The sequence below is a fragment of the Poecilia mexicana genome, unplaced genomic scaffold (assembly GCF_051168715.1).
Source record: "Poecilia mexicana isolate PSO_F unplaced genomic scaffold, ASM5116871v1 scaffold_3, whole genome shotgun sequence".
Classification (NCBI taxonomy): domain Eukaryota; kingdom Metazoa; phylum Chordata; class Actinopteri; order Cyprinodontiformes; family Poeciliidae; genus Poecilia; species Poecilia mexicana.
The window spans coordinates 16,702,577-16,721,738 of record NW_028263372.1 but is presented as its reverse complement, the minus strand read 5'-3'; the positions used below and the strand labels follow the sequence as shown (position 1 = coordinate 16,721,738).

Genomic DNA, 19,162 nt, shown 5'->3' with positions numbered 1-19,162 from the left:
ACAGTGTCTGCAGCTAAATGATGCCAGGCCTGATAAAAGTCATCAGGCTGCTGGCCAGGCAGGGTTGGAGCATGAAAAACCTCTTAGATGTTTACCACTATGGGCACTGCTGACAAGTAAAAGAAATCTAAGAATCCACTTGGATAAGAGGAAATTGAGAAAGATCTTGATATTTTTGTGTGTTTTCTAGAACATGTTGAATCAACAAGTAATTGGAAACTGTGTGGCAAAGACCTTTTCTTATCCCCTTTTTATCTGCAAAGTGGCTAAAAAGAATGGGAGAGGCAGAATTTTAAATGTGTGTTGTTTTTTTTTTGTTTGTTTTTTTGGCATGGACCTGGCACTCGATTTGATTTGATTTTTTTTTTTTTTATTTCAAACAGGTTTTCAAAAGCTTAAGCATATTCTTGACATCTGCTTACAGTATTGTAGTTAGGACTTTGGGAAGTTTATTCTTAAAGCTCAATGTTCCCTAATGTTTTCATTAAAAATCAGCCTGTTTGCTGAGATCTTTATATATATATATATATATATATATATATATATATATATATATATATATATATATTCAACACCCAATTGTGTCTACCTTTCAAAGATCTGAATGAAATTTTATTAAATAAAATAAAAATGTATTAGTGTTACGTCCACCAAGGGCACAACATATTTAAGGACACGAGACCACAGTTGAGAGTTCAACAATTATTTTTATTCATAAATTCTCTTCACTTTGTTTCTCTTAATTCAGGTTCTTCTGATTTTCTGTGAAGGAAATAGCATTCAAACCCTCAAATCCCGTGTCCCAAAGAAAAATAAAGAAAACAAAACCCCGAAAGTAGTAACAGAAAGTTGGACCTGGTGAGCCGATCAAACATAACAAAACGGTACAGCAGGGGGCCAACCCTATACAGGGCCGTCGAAGCCCCTACTAGTACCGGACTAAAACAAAAATAACCTAATGCAAAAGAAAGATCGAAAACAGGACAACCGGTCCCACCAGGCCAAAATCACAACGAAAAAACAAACAAAGGTTAACAAAGATACCGCATGGCTGGCTGGAACCCTCAGCTGCGGCCCACAGCAGCTGGTGGTGGAGCGAACGGGAGCGAGCGGAGAGGCGGAGCCCAGGCGGGAATGGAGGGGAGGCTCCCTACATGCAGAAAGCCAGCCTATTTATAGGCGGACCAACAGCACCACAAATTAACGTAATTATTAAATGTCCAAAAAGAAATTATCCAAACTCCAAAATATATTTACAAAATGTCATTTAATCAAAGTCTATAAGAAAACAACAAAAAAGAAATAGACAAAAATCATAATGTGCCCGAAGCACATAACACCCCCACCCAAAGACTCTGAATGGGGATTGAAGTAAAAAAAAACTCAACCCATTCAGAAAAAACAAAAAAACAAACAGGACTAAAGCCGGGAGAGTGCATCGGCCACTACGTTGTCTTTACCACGAATATGCTGGATAGAGATGTTAAATGATTGGAGTCGCAGAGACCAATTCATCAAACGGCGGTTTTTATTACGCATGCGATCCAGAAAAACCAACGGATTATGGTCCGTAAAAACAACCACAAATCCGCTAGAACCTCCAACATACACCTCAAAATGTTCTAATGCCAGAACCAACGCTAATGCCTCCTTTTCAATGGTGGAATACCATCTCTGATACTTGTCAAGTTTCTTTGAAAAATAAGAAACCGGATGTTCCACCCCATCAGTACCATCCTGAAGAAGGACAGCTCCGACGCCAGAGTCACATGCGTCAACAGCCAACTTAAATGGTACATCAAAACGAGGGGCAGACAACACGGGAGCATTAACTAGCAAATGTTTAGTTTGCTCAAAAGCAGATTGACACTGATCAGACCATATAAAAGCTACTTTAGGGCTAAGTAGGTCTGTTAAAGGAGCAGCCACAGAGGAAAAGTTTTTACAAAACCCCCTGTAGTAACCAACCATCGCTAGATAGCGGCGTAGCTCAGTACGAGTGGTGGGTACTGGAACAGACAAAATGGTCTCTACTTTAGCCTCAACGGGGCGCACTTGACCTCCCCCCACCCTTTTTCCAAGATAGGTCACTGTCGCTTGGCTGAATTGGCATTTAGAGAGATTAACTGTCAAATTAGCCTCACTCAGACGCGCAAACACAGTCCTTAAGTGATCAACGTGCTCAGTCCATGTAAAAGAACAAATCACCAAGTCATCCAAATAAGCCTCACAGAATGATAAACCTGACAAAACAACATTCATTAGCCGTTGAAACGTCGCTGGGGCGTTGCGCATCCCAAAAGCCATCACGGTGTATTGAAGGAAATCATCGGGTGTGACAAAAGCGGAAATTTCCTGGGCTCGTGCCGTTAAGGGTACCTACCAGTATCCCTTCAGCAAATCCAGCTTTGTCACAAACTGGGCAGCCCCCACACGGTCCACACAATCCTCCATACGAGGGAGTGGATAACAATCCGGCCTAGTCACCCCATTCACCTTCCTGAAGTCCGTACAGAAACGGTCCTCTCCATTGGCTTTAATAGTCAGGAGGCATGGCGAACTCCACGCACTACTGCTGGCAACAGCAAGTCCATGTTTCACCATGTACTCCACCTGCGTCTTCAAACGGCGCCGCTTGTCTGGATTCACTCTGTAAGGATGTTGTTTAATAGGCTTGGAATCACCAACATCAATATCATGGCTGAGCACACGAGTCTGAGTGGGAATATCTGCAAACAGTGACCTATAAGACTGGATCAAACAAATTACATCAGCCTGCTTGGAAACATCAAGGTGAGACAACAAGAGAGGCAAGTTTTCCAACCCCTCTGAATTTGGAACCCTCCCTTCAGTAACAGCCGGGGAGAAAACGTCACCTTCAGGTTCAGCACTGGACAGCTCCTCCCGTGCGTCCGCACCTGCCCCAACGCATGCGTCATCTCGTTCACTGGAAACACAACTGACAGATTTATTCAAAGTGGGCGCACGCTCGATATACGGCTTCAACATGTTAACATGACATAAGCGTGAAGTCCGCCTCCGATCAGGAGTAGAGATCAGATAATCGCGATCTCCAACCTGTCTGGTGATCGTATAAGGTCCACTGTAGCGTGCTTGTAAGCTGGAACCAGGAACCGGAAGTAAAGCCAACACTTTTTCCCCAGGCTGAAAAACTCTCAAAGTTGCATTTCTGTCAAACAAAGACTTCATTTTAGCCTGTGCAGCTTTAAGATGTTCTTTAGCTATCTCGCACGCACGGCTCAGCTTCAGTCGAAAATTACTGACGTAGTCCAATAAATTTTGGTCAGATTTTTCGCACAACCACTTCTCTTTCAATAGCTTTAAAGGACCGCGAACAGTGTGAGCAAAAACCAAGTCCGACGGGCTAAACCCGAGAGACTCCTGAACCACCTCCCGAATAGCAAACAGTTGTAAATGTACCCCTTCATCCCAGTCTTTGTCAAACTCCAAACAGTAGGTGCGAAGCATTGTTTTCAAGGTTTGATGGAAACGCTCGAGTGCGCCCTGACTTTCCGGGTGATACGCGCTAGAGTGACAGTGCTTTATGTCAAGTTGATGTAAAACTTGCGCAAATACTTTAGACATAAAGTTAGACCCCTGGTCAGTCTGCACAACCCGAGGTAAACCAAACACTGAAAAAAACTTCGTTAATGCCTTTACCACTACAGGGGTAGATATTTTACGCACCGGAAAAACCTCCGGAAAACGAGTAGAAGTGCACATAACTGTTACCAGGAACTTATTTCCTGCTTTGGTTCGAGGTAGCGGACCCACACAGTCAACTAATACTCTTTCAAATGGTTCAGCGATAGCTGGAATGGGATACAAAGGAGCAGGAGGAATCGTCTGATTTGGCTTTCCAGATACTTGACAGAAATGACACGAATTACAGTAGCGCACGACATCACTCTTTAAACCCGGCCAAAAGAAATGACGCAAAATGCGATCATAGGTTTTCCTTATGCCGAGGTGACCTGCTAAGGGATTATCATGTGCTAACCGCAAAATTTCTGAACGATATGGAGACGGAACCACAATCTGCTTCACCACACTCCACTCTTCAACAGGAGATACATTTAACGGCGTCCATTTACGCATCAGCAGCCCATCATCTAAAAAATAGCCAGTAGAAATGGAGTCAGACTTATCGGTTAATGCATCGTTAAACAATAGCGCTAAACTTTTGTCAGTTTTTTGGAGCTCGATCAACCGCTGTCTAGATAATGACAGTGTATTTATATCAGACACGTCCTCCACAGTTTTATTTAATGGAACATGGTCGGATTCAGCATTGAACAAAAAACTTTCACTCAAGTCAAACTCATCTTTATTTTCCTTTTGTTGACGTTTAAGTGCTGCACGCGTAACAGCGCACGACGTGAACACATCTGGGTATGTACGAGCAAGCTCATCTGGACAGTCGCGTAGCACCGGAACGGGTGTAACGTCCGGGGTAACCAACACTCGACCCCCAGCCAAGTCGTTGCCCATGATCATGGAGACGCCTGCTATTGGGAAACTAGGACGCACCCCAACCACAGCATCACCAGACCACAGCTCAGACTGGATCACGACTTTGTGCAGTGGAACACAGACGTCTTGCATGCCAAAACCACGAACTGGCACAACAGAACCAATCGCAGTGTCACCATTTAATGGCAAGATCCCCTCCAAAATAAAAGATTGAGAAGCAGCGGTATCTCGCAATATTTTCACAGGGATCTTTTCACCAGTTAGAGACACGGAAACAAACCCATCCATAACGAAAGGCTTAAAATCAGCATGCTCGCAAGGCGTTGTTGTTGAAAGTGACTGAGTAACGTGATTTACAGTTTTAATTAGAGCGACCGGCTTAGTGTTCTTTTTCAGTAAAACCGGGCAACTAGCCACAATGCGTCCTCTCTTTTTACAATAAAAACACGTTACATTAGTTTTTAAATCCACCCTGTTATCTGATTTGCATTCAACGCCACTGGGCGCAGCAGGTATATCTGATTCGACAAGTGAAACAGTTTTAGTACACTCCTTCCCGTTACTTTCAAATTTGTCAAATTTATTAAAGACATGTGAGCGCTCAAAATTACCTTTGTGCGTCAGCATGTACTCATCAACGAGAACTGCAGCTTTTGACACATCCGACACTTTATTTTCATTCAAGTAGGTGGTAACTTTTTCTGGCAAGCTGTTTTTAAAGTCTTCCATTAAAATGAGCTGCTTAAGTTGTGCAAAGTCAGCAACATTTTTAGCAGAGCACCAACGATCAAAGAGAATTTCTTTATCCCTAACAAAATCCACATACGTTTGATTGTAGTGTTTTTTTAATTTACGAAATTTTTGACGATAAGCTTCAGGTACTAGTTCATACGCCCTCAAAATAGCACTTTTAACTTTCTCAAAATCAAGGCTGTCAGCCACAGGAAGAGACGCATACGCCTCTTGCGCTTTACCACTCAATGCACACTGCAACAACAAAGTCCACACATTTTTAGGCCATTTAAGCGTGAGTGCCACTCTTTCAAACAATGTAAAATATTTATCAACATCCCGCTCATTAAATGGAGGAACCAAACGAACATTTTTACTAACATCAAAATCGTTCGATTTGGGTTGCGAAGACCCAGCACCAAGCTCAAGTTCTTTCAAACGCAGTTCGGCTTGTATCTCCATTCTTCGTTGTTCAAGATGCAGCTCCTTCTCTCTCAAAGCAAGCCGTCCTATTTCAACTTCAAGTTCCTTCAAACGAACCGGGTCATCTGGCAACGAAGCTTTCGATAGCGATCCAACAGGACTTTTTGGTAAAACTGTAGCAGGAAAAATTCCTATCTGAACCAGTGCTTCTAACAACTCAGCTTCAACTGTTCCTCTTTTAACACGTTTATCTACTGTAACCTTGAAATGCTCGGCTATTAACAGCAACTGATCTTTTGTACATTTACCTAAAGTATCCAATGTGGGCTTTTGAACAAACTCATCCAGGTCAAATTCCATATCTACCCTTAGAATCAAGCCACACTTAATCAGGAACGCTCATATACAAACAAAGCTACAAGAACACCAGACCCGAATGTCCTAATTAACCAGCGCAACGCGCGCCAACTGCGCAAAAATGCCCACTAAACCCAACATAATCGCCAAAACATGAAACAACCTTAGGACACGACAAGTTTGTAAAGGCAAATTTTGTTTAAACGAGCCCCCATAAATATGTTACGTCCACCAAGGGCACAACATATTTAAGGACACGAGACCACAGTTGAGAGTTCAACAATTATTTTTATTCATAAATTCTCTTCACTTTGTTTCTCTTAATTCAGGTTCTTCTGATTTTCTGTGAAGGAAATAGCATTCAAACCCTCAAATCCCGTGTCCCAAAGAAAAATAAAGAAAACAAAACCCCGAAAGTAGTAACAGAAAGTTGGACCTGGTGAGCCGATCAAACATAACAAAACGGTACAGCAGGGGGCCAACCCTATACAGGGCCGTCGAAGCCCCTACTAGTACCGGACTAAAACAAAAATAACCTAATGCAAAAGAAAGATCGAAAACAGGACAACCGGTCCCACCAGGCCAAAATCACAACGAAAAAACAAACAAAGGTTAACAAAGATACCGCATGGCTGGCTGGAACCCTCAGCTGCGGCCCACAGCAGCTGGTGGTGGAGCGAACGGGAGCGAGCGGGAGCGAGCGGAGAGGCGGAGCCCAGGCGGGAATGGAGGGGAGGCTCCCTACATGCAGAAAGCCAGCCTATTTATAGGCGGACCAACAGCACCACAAATTAACGTAATTATTAAATGTCCAAAAAGAAATTATCCAAACTCCAAAATATATTTACAAAATGTCATTTAATCAAAGTCTATAAGAAAACAACAAAAAAGAAATAGACAAAAATCATAATGTGCCCGAAGCACATAACAATTAGGATGTTCAAGAGCAACACAGTGAAGTGAGCTTAGATTCAACGTGGGGTGAGAAAGAGGAGCACACTGCAAAATTCGCGCCTTGAAGATCAAGAACAATTTGCACTTAAACACAAACAACAAAAAACCTTCCTGGAAAAGGTTTGCAATCAACCAAGACAAAGCCTAAGCTGACCAGTAACCATAACAAGGAGCATTGGGTACCATTAGAGAAGTAAAGTAAACCGTTTCAATCCTGAGAAAACTGTAGCAGCTGCTAAGCAGAGGAGTTGTAAGAATAATGATTGGAACATGTTTCATTGCCTGAAGTACTGTTATGTTGGAAAAAGTCAGACAAATATTGTAGACATTCCTAACCTCTCTATGTCCAGCTGTAAGTGGTTTGACCCACGCTAATATTAAGCTTTGGTATGCCCTTACCGCAACCCTATTAGCATTTCTCTTACTCCAAAGTTATGTAGAGTAATTTTGGATTAACTGTGCACCTTCATTTTAGCAGTGAAGGTGCACATGTTATGGACAGGTGTGCCACTTATACTAATCCACATAACGTCATTAAAAGTCCTGGCTTTAAAAATGCGCACTGGCAACAAGCCAACTCATCCATTTATTCATTAGCACAAATGGTTTTGGAAAGAAATTAAACAATTTGATTCATTAAGTGATATAACAGTTTTACACTTTTGTTTTAACCCATTTTATAAGGCCATTTTTTCAACTCCTCCATAGCATTGCATAAGTTTTCCCTCAGGGTAGGACGATATGAAAGAGAAATGTAAATAAGACCAAAAGCAGCAGCTTTAGCAGCAGGGTATACGGTGCCACTCATCCTCATTACGCACGACAACCAACCCTTCCTGTAGCTATCGAACAGCAGACAATGGGTAAAACATTATTCACAGATCATTAACACAGACCAGAAATTTTGTGGCAAGTGGTAAATGTCACAGATGGATATCATCAATTCATAAAAAACAAAACAAAAACAAAACAAAAAAACATGATTCTGAGCATTCTTGACTATCTAAATCTGCAAAAGGCTTTGTTTGTATTTATGACATCACGGGGTACGGAAAAACAACACATTAGCTATTACTAATAGTTTGATTTTAATGGTTTTGCTTTTCAATTCCTGCAAGAATAATATGATTTTGTTCTGAGGCTCAGATGTCTTTACGTCATTAAACATTTAAATAAATGAACACATGAATCATTTACAAATTAAAGTCAAATGGGGACTGAAAGCTGACAGTATTTTTGTTGAGAAGAGATAATAATAGCTAGCGGTATTTACACAAAGCAGCAACTTAACTGGACTGCTTTATTTTCAAGCAAGTTTGAGTTTGGGGCAAAATGCAATTAGAGTCATAAAGCATGTGTGGTCAACCATTTATTCGCTGTCACATTATTTCAGAGGAAAATAAGTTTGGATGTCCCAGCTCTTTTAATTACATTCATTAGTTTTACATTTGCACTTCTAGCTTAATTGTCTCAAAAGCTTTTTGTGGAATTACCACAAATGAGACTTCAAAATTTAGAGTGAAGACATAAATTTGCCTCAGCCCACCAAAATACCATTCGATGTTAATAAAGGTACAGCTGCTTTGAGCCATAAGTGACACTGTGTTCTTACATAGCAATTAAGAACTAAAACTGGACATCAATGTATTAACATATGATTGTGGTATTTTGTTTTACTAATTTACCAAGTTTACTGTTTAATTGGCATTAAATATAATGTAAAATAGCTATTAATTGTCTCATCATTTCTACTTAGAACCCTTTTCCCAGAATTCACTGATGCATAAGAACAAGCCTTCTTATGCGGTGAACCTGGATTCATGCTGAATTGATTTTCCCTTTGGATTTGTGTTTTCCGTTTCAATGTCACCCACTGAGCTGTGAGGAGTCCGTGCACCACCGTAATGAGCCTGATGATGTGAATCAATCTTCTGGTTTCTCTCTGTGCTTTCAAGTGTTTCTCTGAATTTCTCGAAAAATAATTAATTGTTTCAGTTACCATTCAGTGAAGAAAAAAGCAAAAAAAACAAAAAAAAAAACCTGTTTGGACTGAAATGCTGAGAATGGAAAACAATACTATAGAAGCTGCTTTGCTTCAATAAGTAAATATTTAATATCCAAGGAAAATCTCAGAAGCACACACAGCTCATTTTGTTGCATCGATGACATGCATATGTAACGATTCTGTGCAACAATAATTCTGCTTAATAAGGATAATCCTTTAAATCAAGCTTGTATTGTCAGTATTGAGCTCATCTCATTTAAATTCTTTATCACACTGATCTATCATCTGCATGTTCAGCAGATAAATATCAAAGACACAAATGAGAGAGAGATTATGAATTATAGCAGACAAAGAAATCCAATTAAATTATACATGGTCTTTAGGCTTTGAATCTAATCATGAAATAGCAAAATAGCACTATCACCGCAGGTAATCTGCTTTGACTGACTTGTAAGCTTGTGATGCATTTTATATGTCCTCCATAAAACATATCTTTCACTTTATAAATGTTGTTCAAACCACTACAGAATATTTCTTTTACACGTCTCATCTCTCAGACTGTCCTTGTTATTTAATTAGACATAGTTAATTGTTTGATCATCTATTTTCACAGGACTATTTTCAGTCCAGTTCTTTTTGTTGGCCAAAATGTTATTAACACAGTGGCTTTGATGCAAAATGCATAGTTTTTCTTGTGTCTGCCTCTTATTCTGGATTCTGGGTTTTTGTCTCTGAGGTGTTCTGTTTTGAAGTTACAGCACGTTCACTGAAAAATACTAACAGCAGTCATTAAAGCTGCATCTTCACCACAGTGTTTTAACCTCAAGGTAGCCAATTAAGCAACTGTGTTTCCCAAGGAAGCTTTGGTAACTTCATAAAAATCCAAAGTCGTGTCACTGACAGCAAGCAAAATTAAATATTTCAATACATGAAATAACGTGCAAAAATAGGAAACACAGTTGACTCCTAGTATTTGGAACTTAATTAAATTTTGCTGGTTCATAGAGTCGTATTTTGTAAATTAGGCTGATTTATAAGATTAAAAGTACATTTTGAATATCACAACATTTTAGGCTGTATCAAACACTGATCAGATCAACCCGCATATTTTTTTAAGCTACGTACGGCTGCGATAAACAAGAAGCACATCTCAGAAATATGGACAGAGTCCTCCCCTCCATTCTGAGGGTTTGAACTTGGAAATTCGTGCCTCTAGTAATGTACAGACCCACCAGTGGATGGAAAAGTTCGCCATGCCAGAACTCATTTGGCAAATGTGTGTCCATGTCCCTTTAAACACATTAACTCTTTCTCGGAAAGCTCTTCTGCAGACTTGAGAAAGTTATTTTGTATTTTGCCGTTTCCATCAACGATTTCTGATGTGACACTTCGAAATGAGCATAAAAAACACTGATGGAAACACGGCTTTAAAAATGCATACGGCGTCGCATAAAAGAAGCTGTAAAAAAGCAGATGAGAACTATTCAAATCATGAACAATAAAATGGACATTGTCCAACAACTAAACACTGATAATAAAACAAAGAAATAAATAAATAAATGTATGTTTCGGTACAGTAGTTGCCACTAAATCCTGCAGGGACTGAGAAGAAGTCCCTCCCTGTTGTTTTGAGGGTCAGGCACCAGGGGACCGATGTTCAACAGAGGTCACAGCAGACAGCGGGTTATAAATATAGGAGGCAGCCTGATCTGGCCTGTGACAAGGAAAGGGCGGCTCAGCTGTAATGGGTGATAAATGTCAGAGCCTCCCGACAGCTTCAGATGAGTGATCGTTAAGCAGCTTTCCTGAACTTAAGCGGCTGAAGCCTAGAGTGAGGCCGACAAGCAGCAGAGGAAACATTTTCATGGGTAGAATGGTGAGTTTGGATGACCCCGGCTTCCTTTGAGTCGCCATAGGCAAAGCGAGAAAGGTAATTAATCAGGTTGTTAGCATGTCTGATGGAGAGCAGAGGAGCGAGAAGAGGGAAAATCTATAAGTGCTAAAAGAAAAGTGCAAAAGGTAACAAAATGGAGAGGAGAGCTCTGCCAGTGTGATTCACTGAAGGTTGCTGAACCGCTGAGGAGCAATAATTTTTCGAGTTACAGGCCTTGATTGCAATAATGTCCCCATAGCAACTATTATCTTTAATGACTATTATTACGGCTGTCATAAAACGAGACTGGAGCCAGTCTTATTTAAAAGAATATGTAACTGCATCTTTAGCTTTCTTCACTGATAAAGAGAAAAACTTTGTCAAATCTTGCCAATTGAAATGAAGGTGACATTAAATAACCAACAATAATATATATATATATATATATATATATATGATACGATTATTTTCATACGTTGTGCTTTGTAAGCTCATTGATTTTACTAATATAAGTTTGAGATGTGTCTGCTAATTTGTTCAGACTTCATGTATTTGCCTTAAGACAAACACATTAACTAGAGATTTATTACCAATATTTCATATTAGTTACTTACTTTTGGAGACTTTTCTGTTAGCCTCGCCGCCCCCCGACCCAGCACATCCATCCTCATCATCACAGTCACCGCTGTAATGTCCTTCTGAATCTCCACTTCCTGTTTCAATCTGGTCCAGTGACCCCAGCTTAGGGATGGTCTTTCCTTGCAACAACTGACAGTGAAAAAGAAAGACAACATAAGAAAAATGGTTAAAAATAAAGAACTATTAAGACGAAGTGAACAATTTTCACTCTGTATTTATGATCTCACGTTGCAGGCAGGAGAATGTGTATTCAAATTCAGATCAAAGCATTTTTTAATGGCAATGACAAAATAAAATACTCAACTTTTTATTTGTAAAAGAACAAAAAGACAAGAAAAAAACCAAAGACAGAAGATAGAAAAGTAAGTAATTAATTTACCTCAAACTGTTTTCGCTTTAAAGCATCTGGCTGATTTTTGGTATACTCTTGAATAAATGCTTTTTATTTGTAACAAACAAAACAAAACAAAAAAAAAACTACAAGAGCAAGACATTTGTGAAGAACCAACAATGTGCTACAATAAATACTCTGAACAACACAGCTATAAATGAATTCACAGCGTGATGCACATCGTTATTGGTCCCAGTGGTCCACAGGGCAGCTCAACTTTTTTTGCTGTACTGCTGCGCTGCAGAATCTCAATCAAACACTTGGTGAACTTGACACACTGGGGGAAATACACACACTAATTGGCTCATTTAAATTCTGGTTGTATCATTGGAAACAAGAGAGAATGCCTTGTGTTGATCAGAAAGGTAAGGACTATAGCAATTAGTTACTATTGTTGCTCAGAGCTGGCAGAGGAGGGACAGAGGCTGTGGTGCTGCAGCTAAATGGTGACATGTTAGATGATGGACAGGACTGAACTCTCAGGCTGTCTCAAGCTGTCTGCTTCTCTATAACTTCATTTCCACTTATGATAAAAACAAATAAAAATGTTCAATGCATCATGGAGAATAATGGCTATCTGCAATTCCAAGGTTTTGCATTTGCATTTTTTGTTGTTGTTGTTGTGAAGTAATAAGCAGCCTGAGTTTTAAGGTAACCGATTTATTTTTTCTCTGAGGTCAAAAAGCTGACTTGTAACTGTGCAGGACATGTGCATAAAAAAGTGAAAGAAGGAGCTGTATTATTTCACACATTCACAGATGCATGTGTGAAAGTCGACTCTGAAGTATCATCGTCCTTTTAAAGGAAAAAAAAACTAAGAGAAGAAGACTCACAGGAGGGTTGCCTTGACGTCGCATCTGTTTCCTGTGAAACACTGATAGTCTGAAACAATTTTATCACATCCACTTGACCGGAACGAGGTTTTCTGTTCTCAGTTTACATCTTGACGTCCTTTTTTCTAATTAATTCATAATTAAAATAAGTACACTAAAGATGTCATGCAAAAAAAGTTAGTTCTTCATATCATTCTTAATTCTTTATACAGAAAGTAACTGAAATATAACAACTTTAGCTTTTCAAAAAATATGTGGAAATCAATATTTTGTTGCTAAAACTGCCAAAAACGGATTCAACACAACCTTAGACACCTTTGCACAGAAAACCTTCTATGCAACGTTTTCTGTGCCTTGCATAGAAAACCTCATCATCAAGTTTCCCTTGGCAGGTTTTTTTTTTTTTTTGGCTTTTTTTTTTGTTTGTTTTGGAGTACTTTATTTTGGATTTTTTAGTAACAACATTACAATTATTAACTGACAAGACAAAATTAAATCAGGATCAAGCAAAAATCAAACAATGAGACATACCTAAAGTGAAATACATTTACAATAATATAACACAACAACAAAAACACAAGCAGCATTAGATGGAGGAGGGTGCAGTGGGGGAGAGGGGTAATCCATAAGGATTAAATAAAAATGTATATGAATCAGAGATAAGATGGGAGACAGATGGCATCAGTATCTCTTATAGATCTTGTCGAGTCCAGCTCAATTACAGATGAGTCAATCCAATGTGGAGGTAGGTTTTGCATATACTTTAAAAATGTTTGCCATATTTTATTAAAAAAAAAAGTCTTGATAACACTTTATTTGAAGGGGTGTGCATAAGACTGACATGACACTGTCAAAAACATGACATAACATCTGTCATGAACATAAAGAAGTCTTTATGAATGTAAATAATAATTCGGTAAATAATGACACTTTTAATGCAAAGTTGCTCTAAAAGTTGCATTAAAAGTCTATTAAAAATGCAAACTTTGCATTAAATTGTCATTATTTACAAAATCATGACAGGTGTTATGTCATGTTTTTGACAGTGTCATGTCAGTCTTATGCACACCCCTTCAAATAAAGTGTTACCAAAGTCTTAATCCTATTCTGGATGCAATTGGTTATTCTTATCACACAGCTATTGATCTCACAAAGTCACATTTTAATTGGAATTCCATTTTGTTGCAACACATTGCTAAGAAACTTGCTAAGAAATTTCTATAAGTTTCTTAGCATAATTTGTCTTTAGATTGGAGTTTGTACAGTTCCCCAATAAACAAAACTCCAGGTCTATTGGAATCGTGACGTGAAGGCATCCTCCATGATTCCTTCATGACTCATAAATACTTGAGTCTTAGCAGTTTTTAAACCCAGCTCAAAGACTTGGTCTTTGCATACAGTAAATCATTTATTTAAATCGGGGGAAGAAAGCTGTGACCCAGTGGACAGCAAACGTGTTTCTGAATCAGCACTTGTACAGAAGTATTCGACAGTCAGTGGCAGCAAGTTTGGAAGCTGTTCAGTCCATTTTCAACTTTACCAAGGTCCAGCTTGCTCATCCACACTGACAGAGGGCCGTGAATTAGTGAATAAGCACAAGTCCAGCCAGCTGCTATATTTGGAATCACTTTCATTTTTATCTGTCCAGATAATATGCTTTGCAAGGATTTTTCTTTTAGCACAACCATGTCATTTTAACTACAAATTCTTCTGATGTCCAGCTGTACTTACGAATGTCCGAGAGCAACCTGTAGCATATTTTCAAAAAATCAAGTTGGCTGAATTTCCTTAAAAAGTCAGAGACAATCTGACTTTTTAAGGAAAAAACAATATCACTTTGTACTGAGGTTCTAAGTTAAAACAACTAAAGTTGTTTAGTTTCATCATTGCGCAAAAACTAAACCAACAGGAAAAGACAGTATACTGTCTTTTCCTGTTGGTTTAGTTTTTATAATATTAATTTATAAATTAAACTTAACTTTTCACTTCACTGTCAGACTGGGGTGATCTAATCATACAGTTACAATATCTGATTAGACCGTCAGTAAATCCTGAAGTACAGGTGTGTATTATGAGGAAAGTTTGACACAGTGGGTGCGTTTTTGGTTTTTTTTGCTCATTAGCTGATTACTTTATTTGTGCCAAAGGGCAATGAATAATTAGACAAGTCTTGGAAAATGCAATAATATTTCCCAGTCAAGTTTTTGTCCCAAAGCTGCTGAAACATTTGTAACTTATGATAAACCCTGTCAGTCAAGGCTCACGGTTCTTTTCCTCCTTGGCAGGGGAAATACCTCTTTAGTGTTTGGGTCGAGCAGCCACACTGTTCAGACTGACTCAGGTTGAAGTGAGCCTGTGTTACCTGTCTGTGTTATTAGCCTCATCGCTTTGAATGACACAGGATTTATGTGTAACCCTGGCTATGAGACAGGTGCTTTGATTTGTTCTGACTCCAGACAGCCCCCAGCCCCTGAGCTAGCCTCTGGCTCTTACTGCAGTGAGTAGGGACGAGATGATGCCCAAATAAACCAATTACTCTGTGCACAAAAATAACCACGTATACGCAGGTAAATTTGCACTATACTTCACATTCTGTATGACCCTCTGCCAATTGGGAATGCACTGTTTCTTTAGAAATTATCACCTTAACATAGAGCTAACATGACTAGACACAATAAGACTTTTTCTGTACCATATTTTTAGTGGTGCACTTGGACAGTACAACATTAGAGGATGTGCAACAGATGGTAACAAGCTCACAGTAATGGCACCAAAAGTTAAAAAAAAAGAAAAAAAAAAACACAAAAAATAATGGATTTCTTTAATTAAGTGAAGAATCTTTCATCCTCTCTGCCCTCACATCACCTCATGTTCTGAGATATTCTGAGGACACAGAAATTGTAGAAAGAAAACGACTGACAGAACATATTTTGTGAATTTTATCATGTCTGCTTTTAACTGTTAAAGAAAAGCTTCATGCTTTTGTCCATTTATTTCAATAAAGCTTGATAAATTAGAAATTAGATGAACAGCTCTTAAACTTTTGAACATCATTCAAAACTAAATTTTAGGATTTTCACATAACCGCACATTCAATATCAACCAGAAAAATAGCAGTACTTCCTCTGGTGAGGTTTAAGCCAGACTTATTGCTTTTAGTCTGATTCTGACTTTGACGAGAGGGAAAATTGCAGTGGCAACAATTTACCTGTCAAGGATAATGCTAAGAAAAGGCTCAATGACTGAACGCACAAGTAAAGAAACTCCTCTCTGTAAATCATAGACTCTAGAAAAAAAAAAAAAACTGTCTCACACAGCAGAACAATTCAAAGGAGGTAGATTGAAAATGTGGAAAAATACTGCAATTGCTAAGTGTTTTAGTCTTTTAGGTTGTCAGTAAGATCTTACTACTCTACATGTTCAAGTCAATGGTCAGTGGTTTGCACAAACACTAAATATATATTAGTTTTCTTCGGTAATTGTATCATAACAGCTTATTTCAATATGCCAGTTGTGGATTTCTGTAGTTTAGTGATGGGAATACAAAAATAATAATGTCAAAGATTCATTCTAAGAGTCAACCACTCCACCAAACTCAACCTACACCTATGAAGCTGTACAAGCTAGCTAAATTATTTAATCAGGAAGCTTTACCTGAACACCTGTGATGGACAGTATATTTGTCAAAAACAGATTATTACTGTCCTACTCCACAGAGAATCTCACAACACAACAATGCAGTTTGAAGTTACTATTTTATCTTTCATAATTTGCAAATCAAGGACACATCAGTATTTAAATAATTGCTGTTAGATCTGACAAGAAATACAGCAAAACATTTACTGACTACAATTATCGCCAACTAATCACTAAAATAAAGCATTCTTTTTTTTCCAGGCTACAGTGTGCACTATTCACACTTTGCTCAAGTTTTTATCTTCTTTCCATCAAGGACATACATCTCATCATATATCTGGTGCTTTTCCACTGGAAGCCTCTTTCATTACGAACAACCAGATACATGCAGTAATTACATATTAATTTACTGTCTAATGTGTTGCTTCTTCTCGTGTTTTTAGTCGTTGCAATAAGCTGAAGGACTTGTTGTATTCCACATGAGTATCAGACATAAAGACCTTGAAAAATGAACAGAGAAACTGAAAGTGCAATGCAGCATTCAACATTCAGCCTCTTTGGTTAAACAGCACCTTACAGTAGTTTTCATTTCTACATAACCTTTTCACATTTTGTCACACTGCAAATCAACTTTAATTGGGATTTTATGTGATAGCCCAACACAAAGTAGAGCATAATTATGAGCTGGAACAAAACGGATATATACTAGGTTAAACTAGTTACAAATAAAACTGACTAAATTTGGTGTGTGTTTGTTTGTAGCTGCCTTGAGTCTATATGTAAAAGGAACACATTTTGATGCTTTATTCCTGCCAACCTTTTAAGGTACATGTATCTCCACCACCAGATACGTGTATCCATAAAGTTTGGCCATTCTCCTTTGCAACACAACATAAACCAAGTCAGAACTTCTGTGATTAGCAATTTTAAAGTCTTTATGGATACTCTGAATTGGATTTAAGTCTGGACTTTAAAAATAACAACCTTTATTTTACTAGATAAAAAAAACTCATTGACGGAAATTAATAAATGGCCTGATGAGCCAAATATTACATCCAAATAATACAAATAATTGTTCTAATTTATTTGATTTTCAGCATCACATTAATTAATATTTATATATCATTACCAATATTTAGTAGTACATAGTTTATCGTTTTCAGCTGTATTTATTTTATTTACTGTCACAGTTTTATCCATTGATTTATTTTCTCCTCATCAAATCATAAAATAATAAGATCAACCAATAATAATCATGATTGACAATCGAAAGCAATTGCAATTAATAAAAGTCTACTTTGCTGCCTTTCAGCATTGCTTTTAGTTCAACAAGTGTATAATGCTCTGCCAATTCAGACTCTTGTTGAAAATTATTCCAAGCTGAGGGACTGGACTATTTAACTAGGCAATGCAAACACAGGAATCTTTACTGTGTTGTTCTTCGATATATTTTAATGACAATATGCTAAAAAAGGAGTTATCATGGGAAGAGGATACTGTTGTGAAAACAGAAATTACTGCATTAATATCGAATAATTGACCAGGCTCCAAATAAAACTCCATTTAGGCTTGAAAAAAGCTTTTCAGGGGATAAATGTAGACTTTTATTTGAAAATAATTCTTAAAAGTATCTATCACATTTCTTCCACTTTGCCATGCATTAGTCTATCACCTAGCATTTGTTGTTTTAATGTTATAAAATATATAAAAAGGTGCATATTTTATAACATTAAAATGTTTTAGAATAGTTTAATATTATAAAATATGAGCTTCCGATTATTTCTGTGAAATAATCAGAAGCTCCTTATTTAATATAATGAGCTTCTGATTTCACAAGGAAGTGATCATTTTCTGAGGCTAGGCTGCAATATATATATATATATATATATATATATATATATATATATATGTATATATATATATATTTCCCTGTGGTTAATTAGAAATAAACTGTCCCAGTTTTGCTACTAAACCCTGAGGAATACAACCTTGAATGTTCATGGACCATGAAACAACAGTGTTTTATCATAACCGCACAATCTGTGGCTCACTTAGATCAGTTCTTACAAATGTATGGCACATCCTGTAAAACAAAATGTAGACAACATCTGATATGCTGAATGCTACTGACAGAACAGTAAATGCTCGTATTCGCTGGTTCTCTTTAAGATTTCCACACAGAGTCATCTAGATGAAGCATGTGAAATAATAAGGTAAAGTGGCAAATACCTAATTGACCTTGCTTTAACGGACTGATGAAGCCATTAACTTTACATATTTAGGAGGGGAAACGTCTTATTAAAGCTTTCGAAGTACCAATCTGAAGTTAAAATTCATTTAACAACTTACCCTGGAAAACTCCAGTCCAGAATAAATCTGATTTTTTTTTTTCTATTCACATCGCATACTTTCTAATAATACCAGCTACTTCCATCACCAGCTCTGAAAATCATAAGAAGGACTGCAGTTTGTGGCTTGTCTCAAAAGCTTTGGTGTGAGAACTGAGGCTTGGCTCAAATATCGTCACCGCGCCATAAAATGTGGATGCTCACAATCTGCATCACTGTAAATGAATTACTTTTCACTGTACTGTACAGTACTGTGCAGACCTGGAAACTGTCCCTGTCAAAAATTTACTGGCACAGACCCACTGTGGCTGTGTGATATCTTCATTACCGGCTGCAGAGGGAAAGCCCAGAGCATAATCAAGGACACCAGTCATCCAGCCCACACACACACACACACACGCACACACACACTTTTTCTTCTCCCTTCTGCCATCTGGAAAATGCTACTGGAGCATTATATCATGCAACACCCAAGTC

At 38.1% G+C, this 19,162-nt stretch overlaps 1 protein-coding gene across 2 annotated transcripts in view; it reads right to left on the bottom strand.

Moving 5' to 3' along the window:
• Positions 1-19,162, bottom strand: part of gpc5a (glypican 5a) — a 135,959-nt gene that overhangs the window by 37,736 nt on the left and 79,061 nt on the right. For both annotated transcript variants that reach the window (XM_088004238.1, XM_088004240.1), the window contains exon 9: positions 11,453-11,606. In XM_088004238.1, coding sequence (XP_087860364.1) covers positions 11,453-11,606 — 154 coding nt within the window. The remainder of the gene's footprint in view (positions 1-11,452; positions 11,607-19,162) is intronic.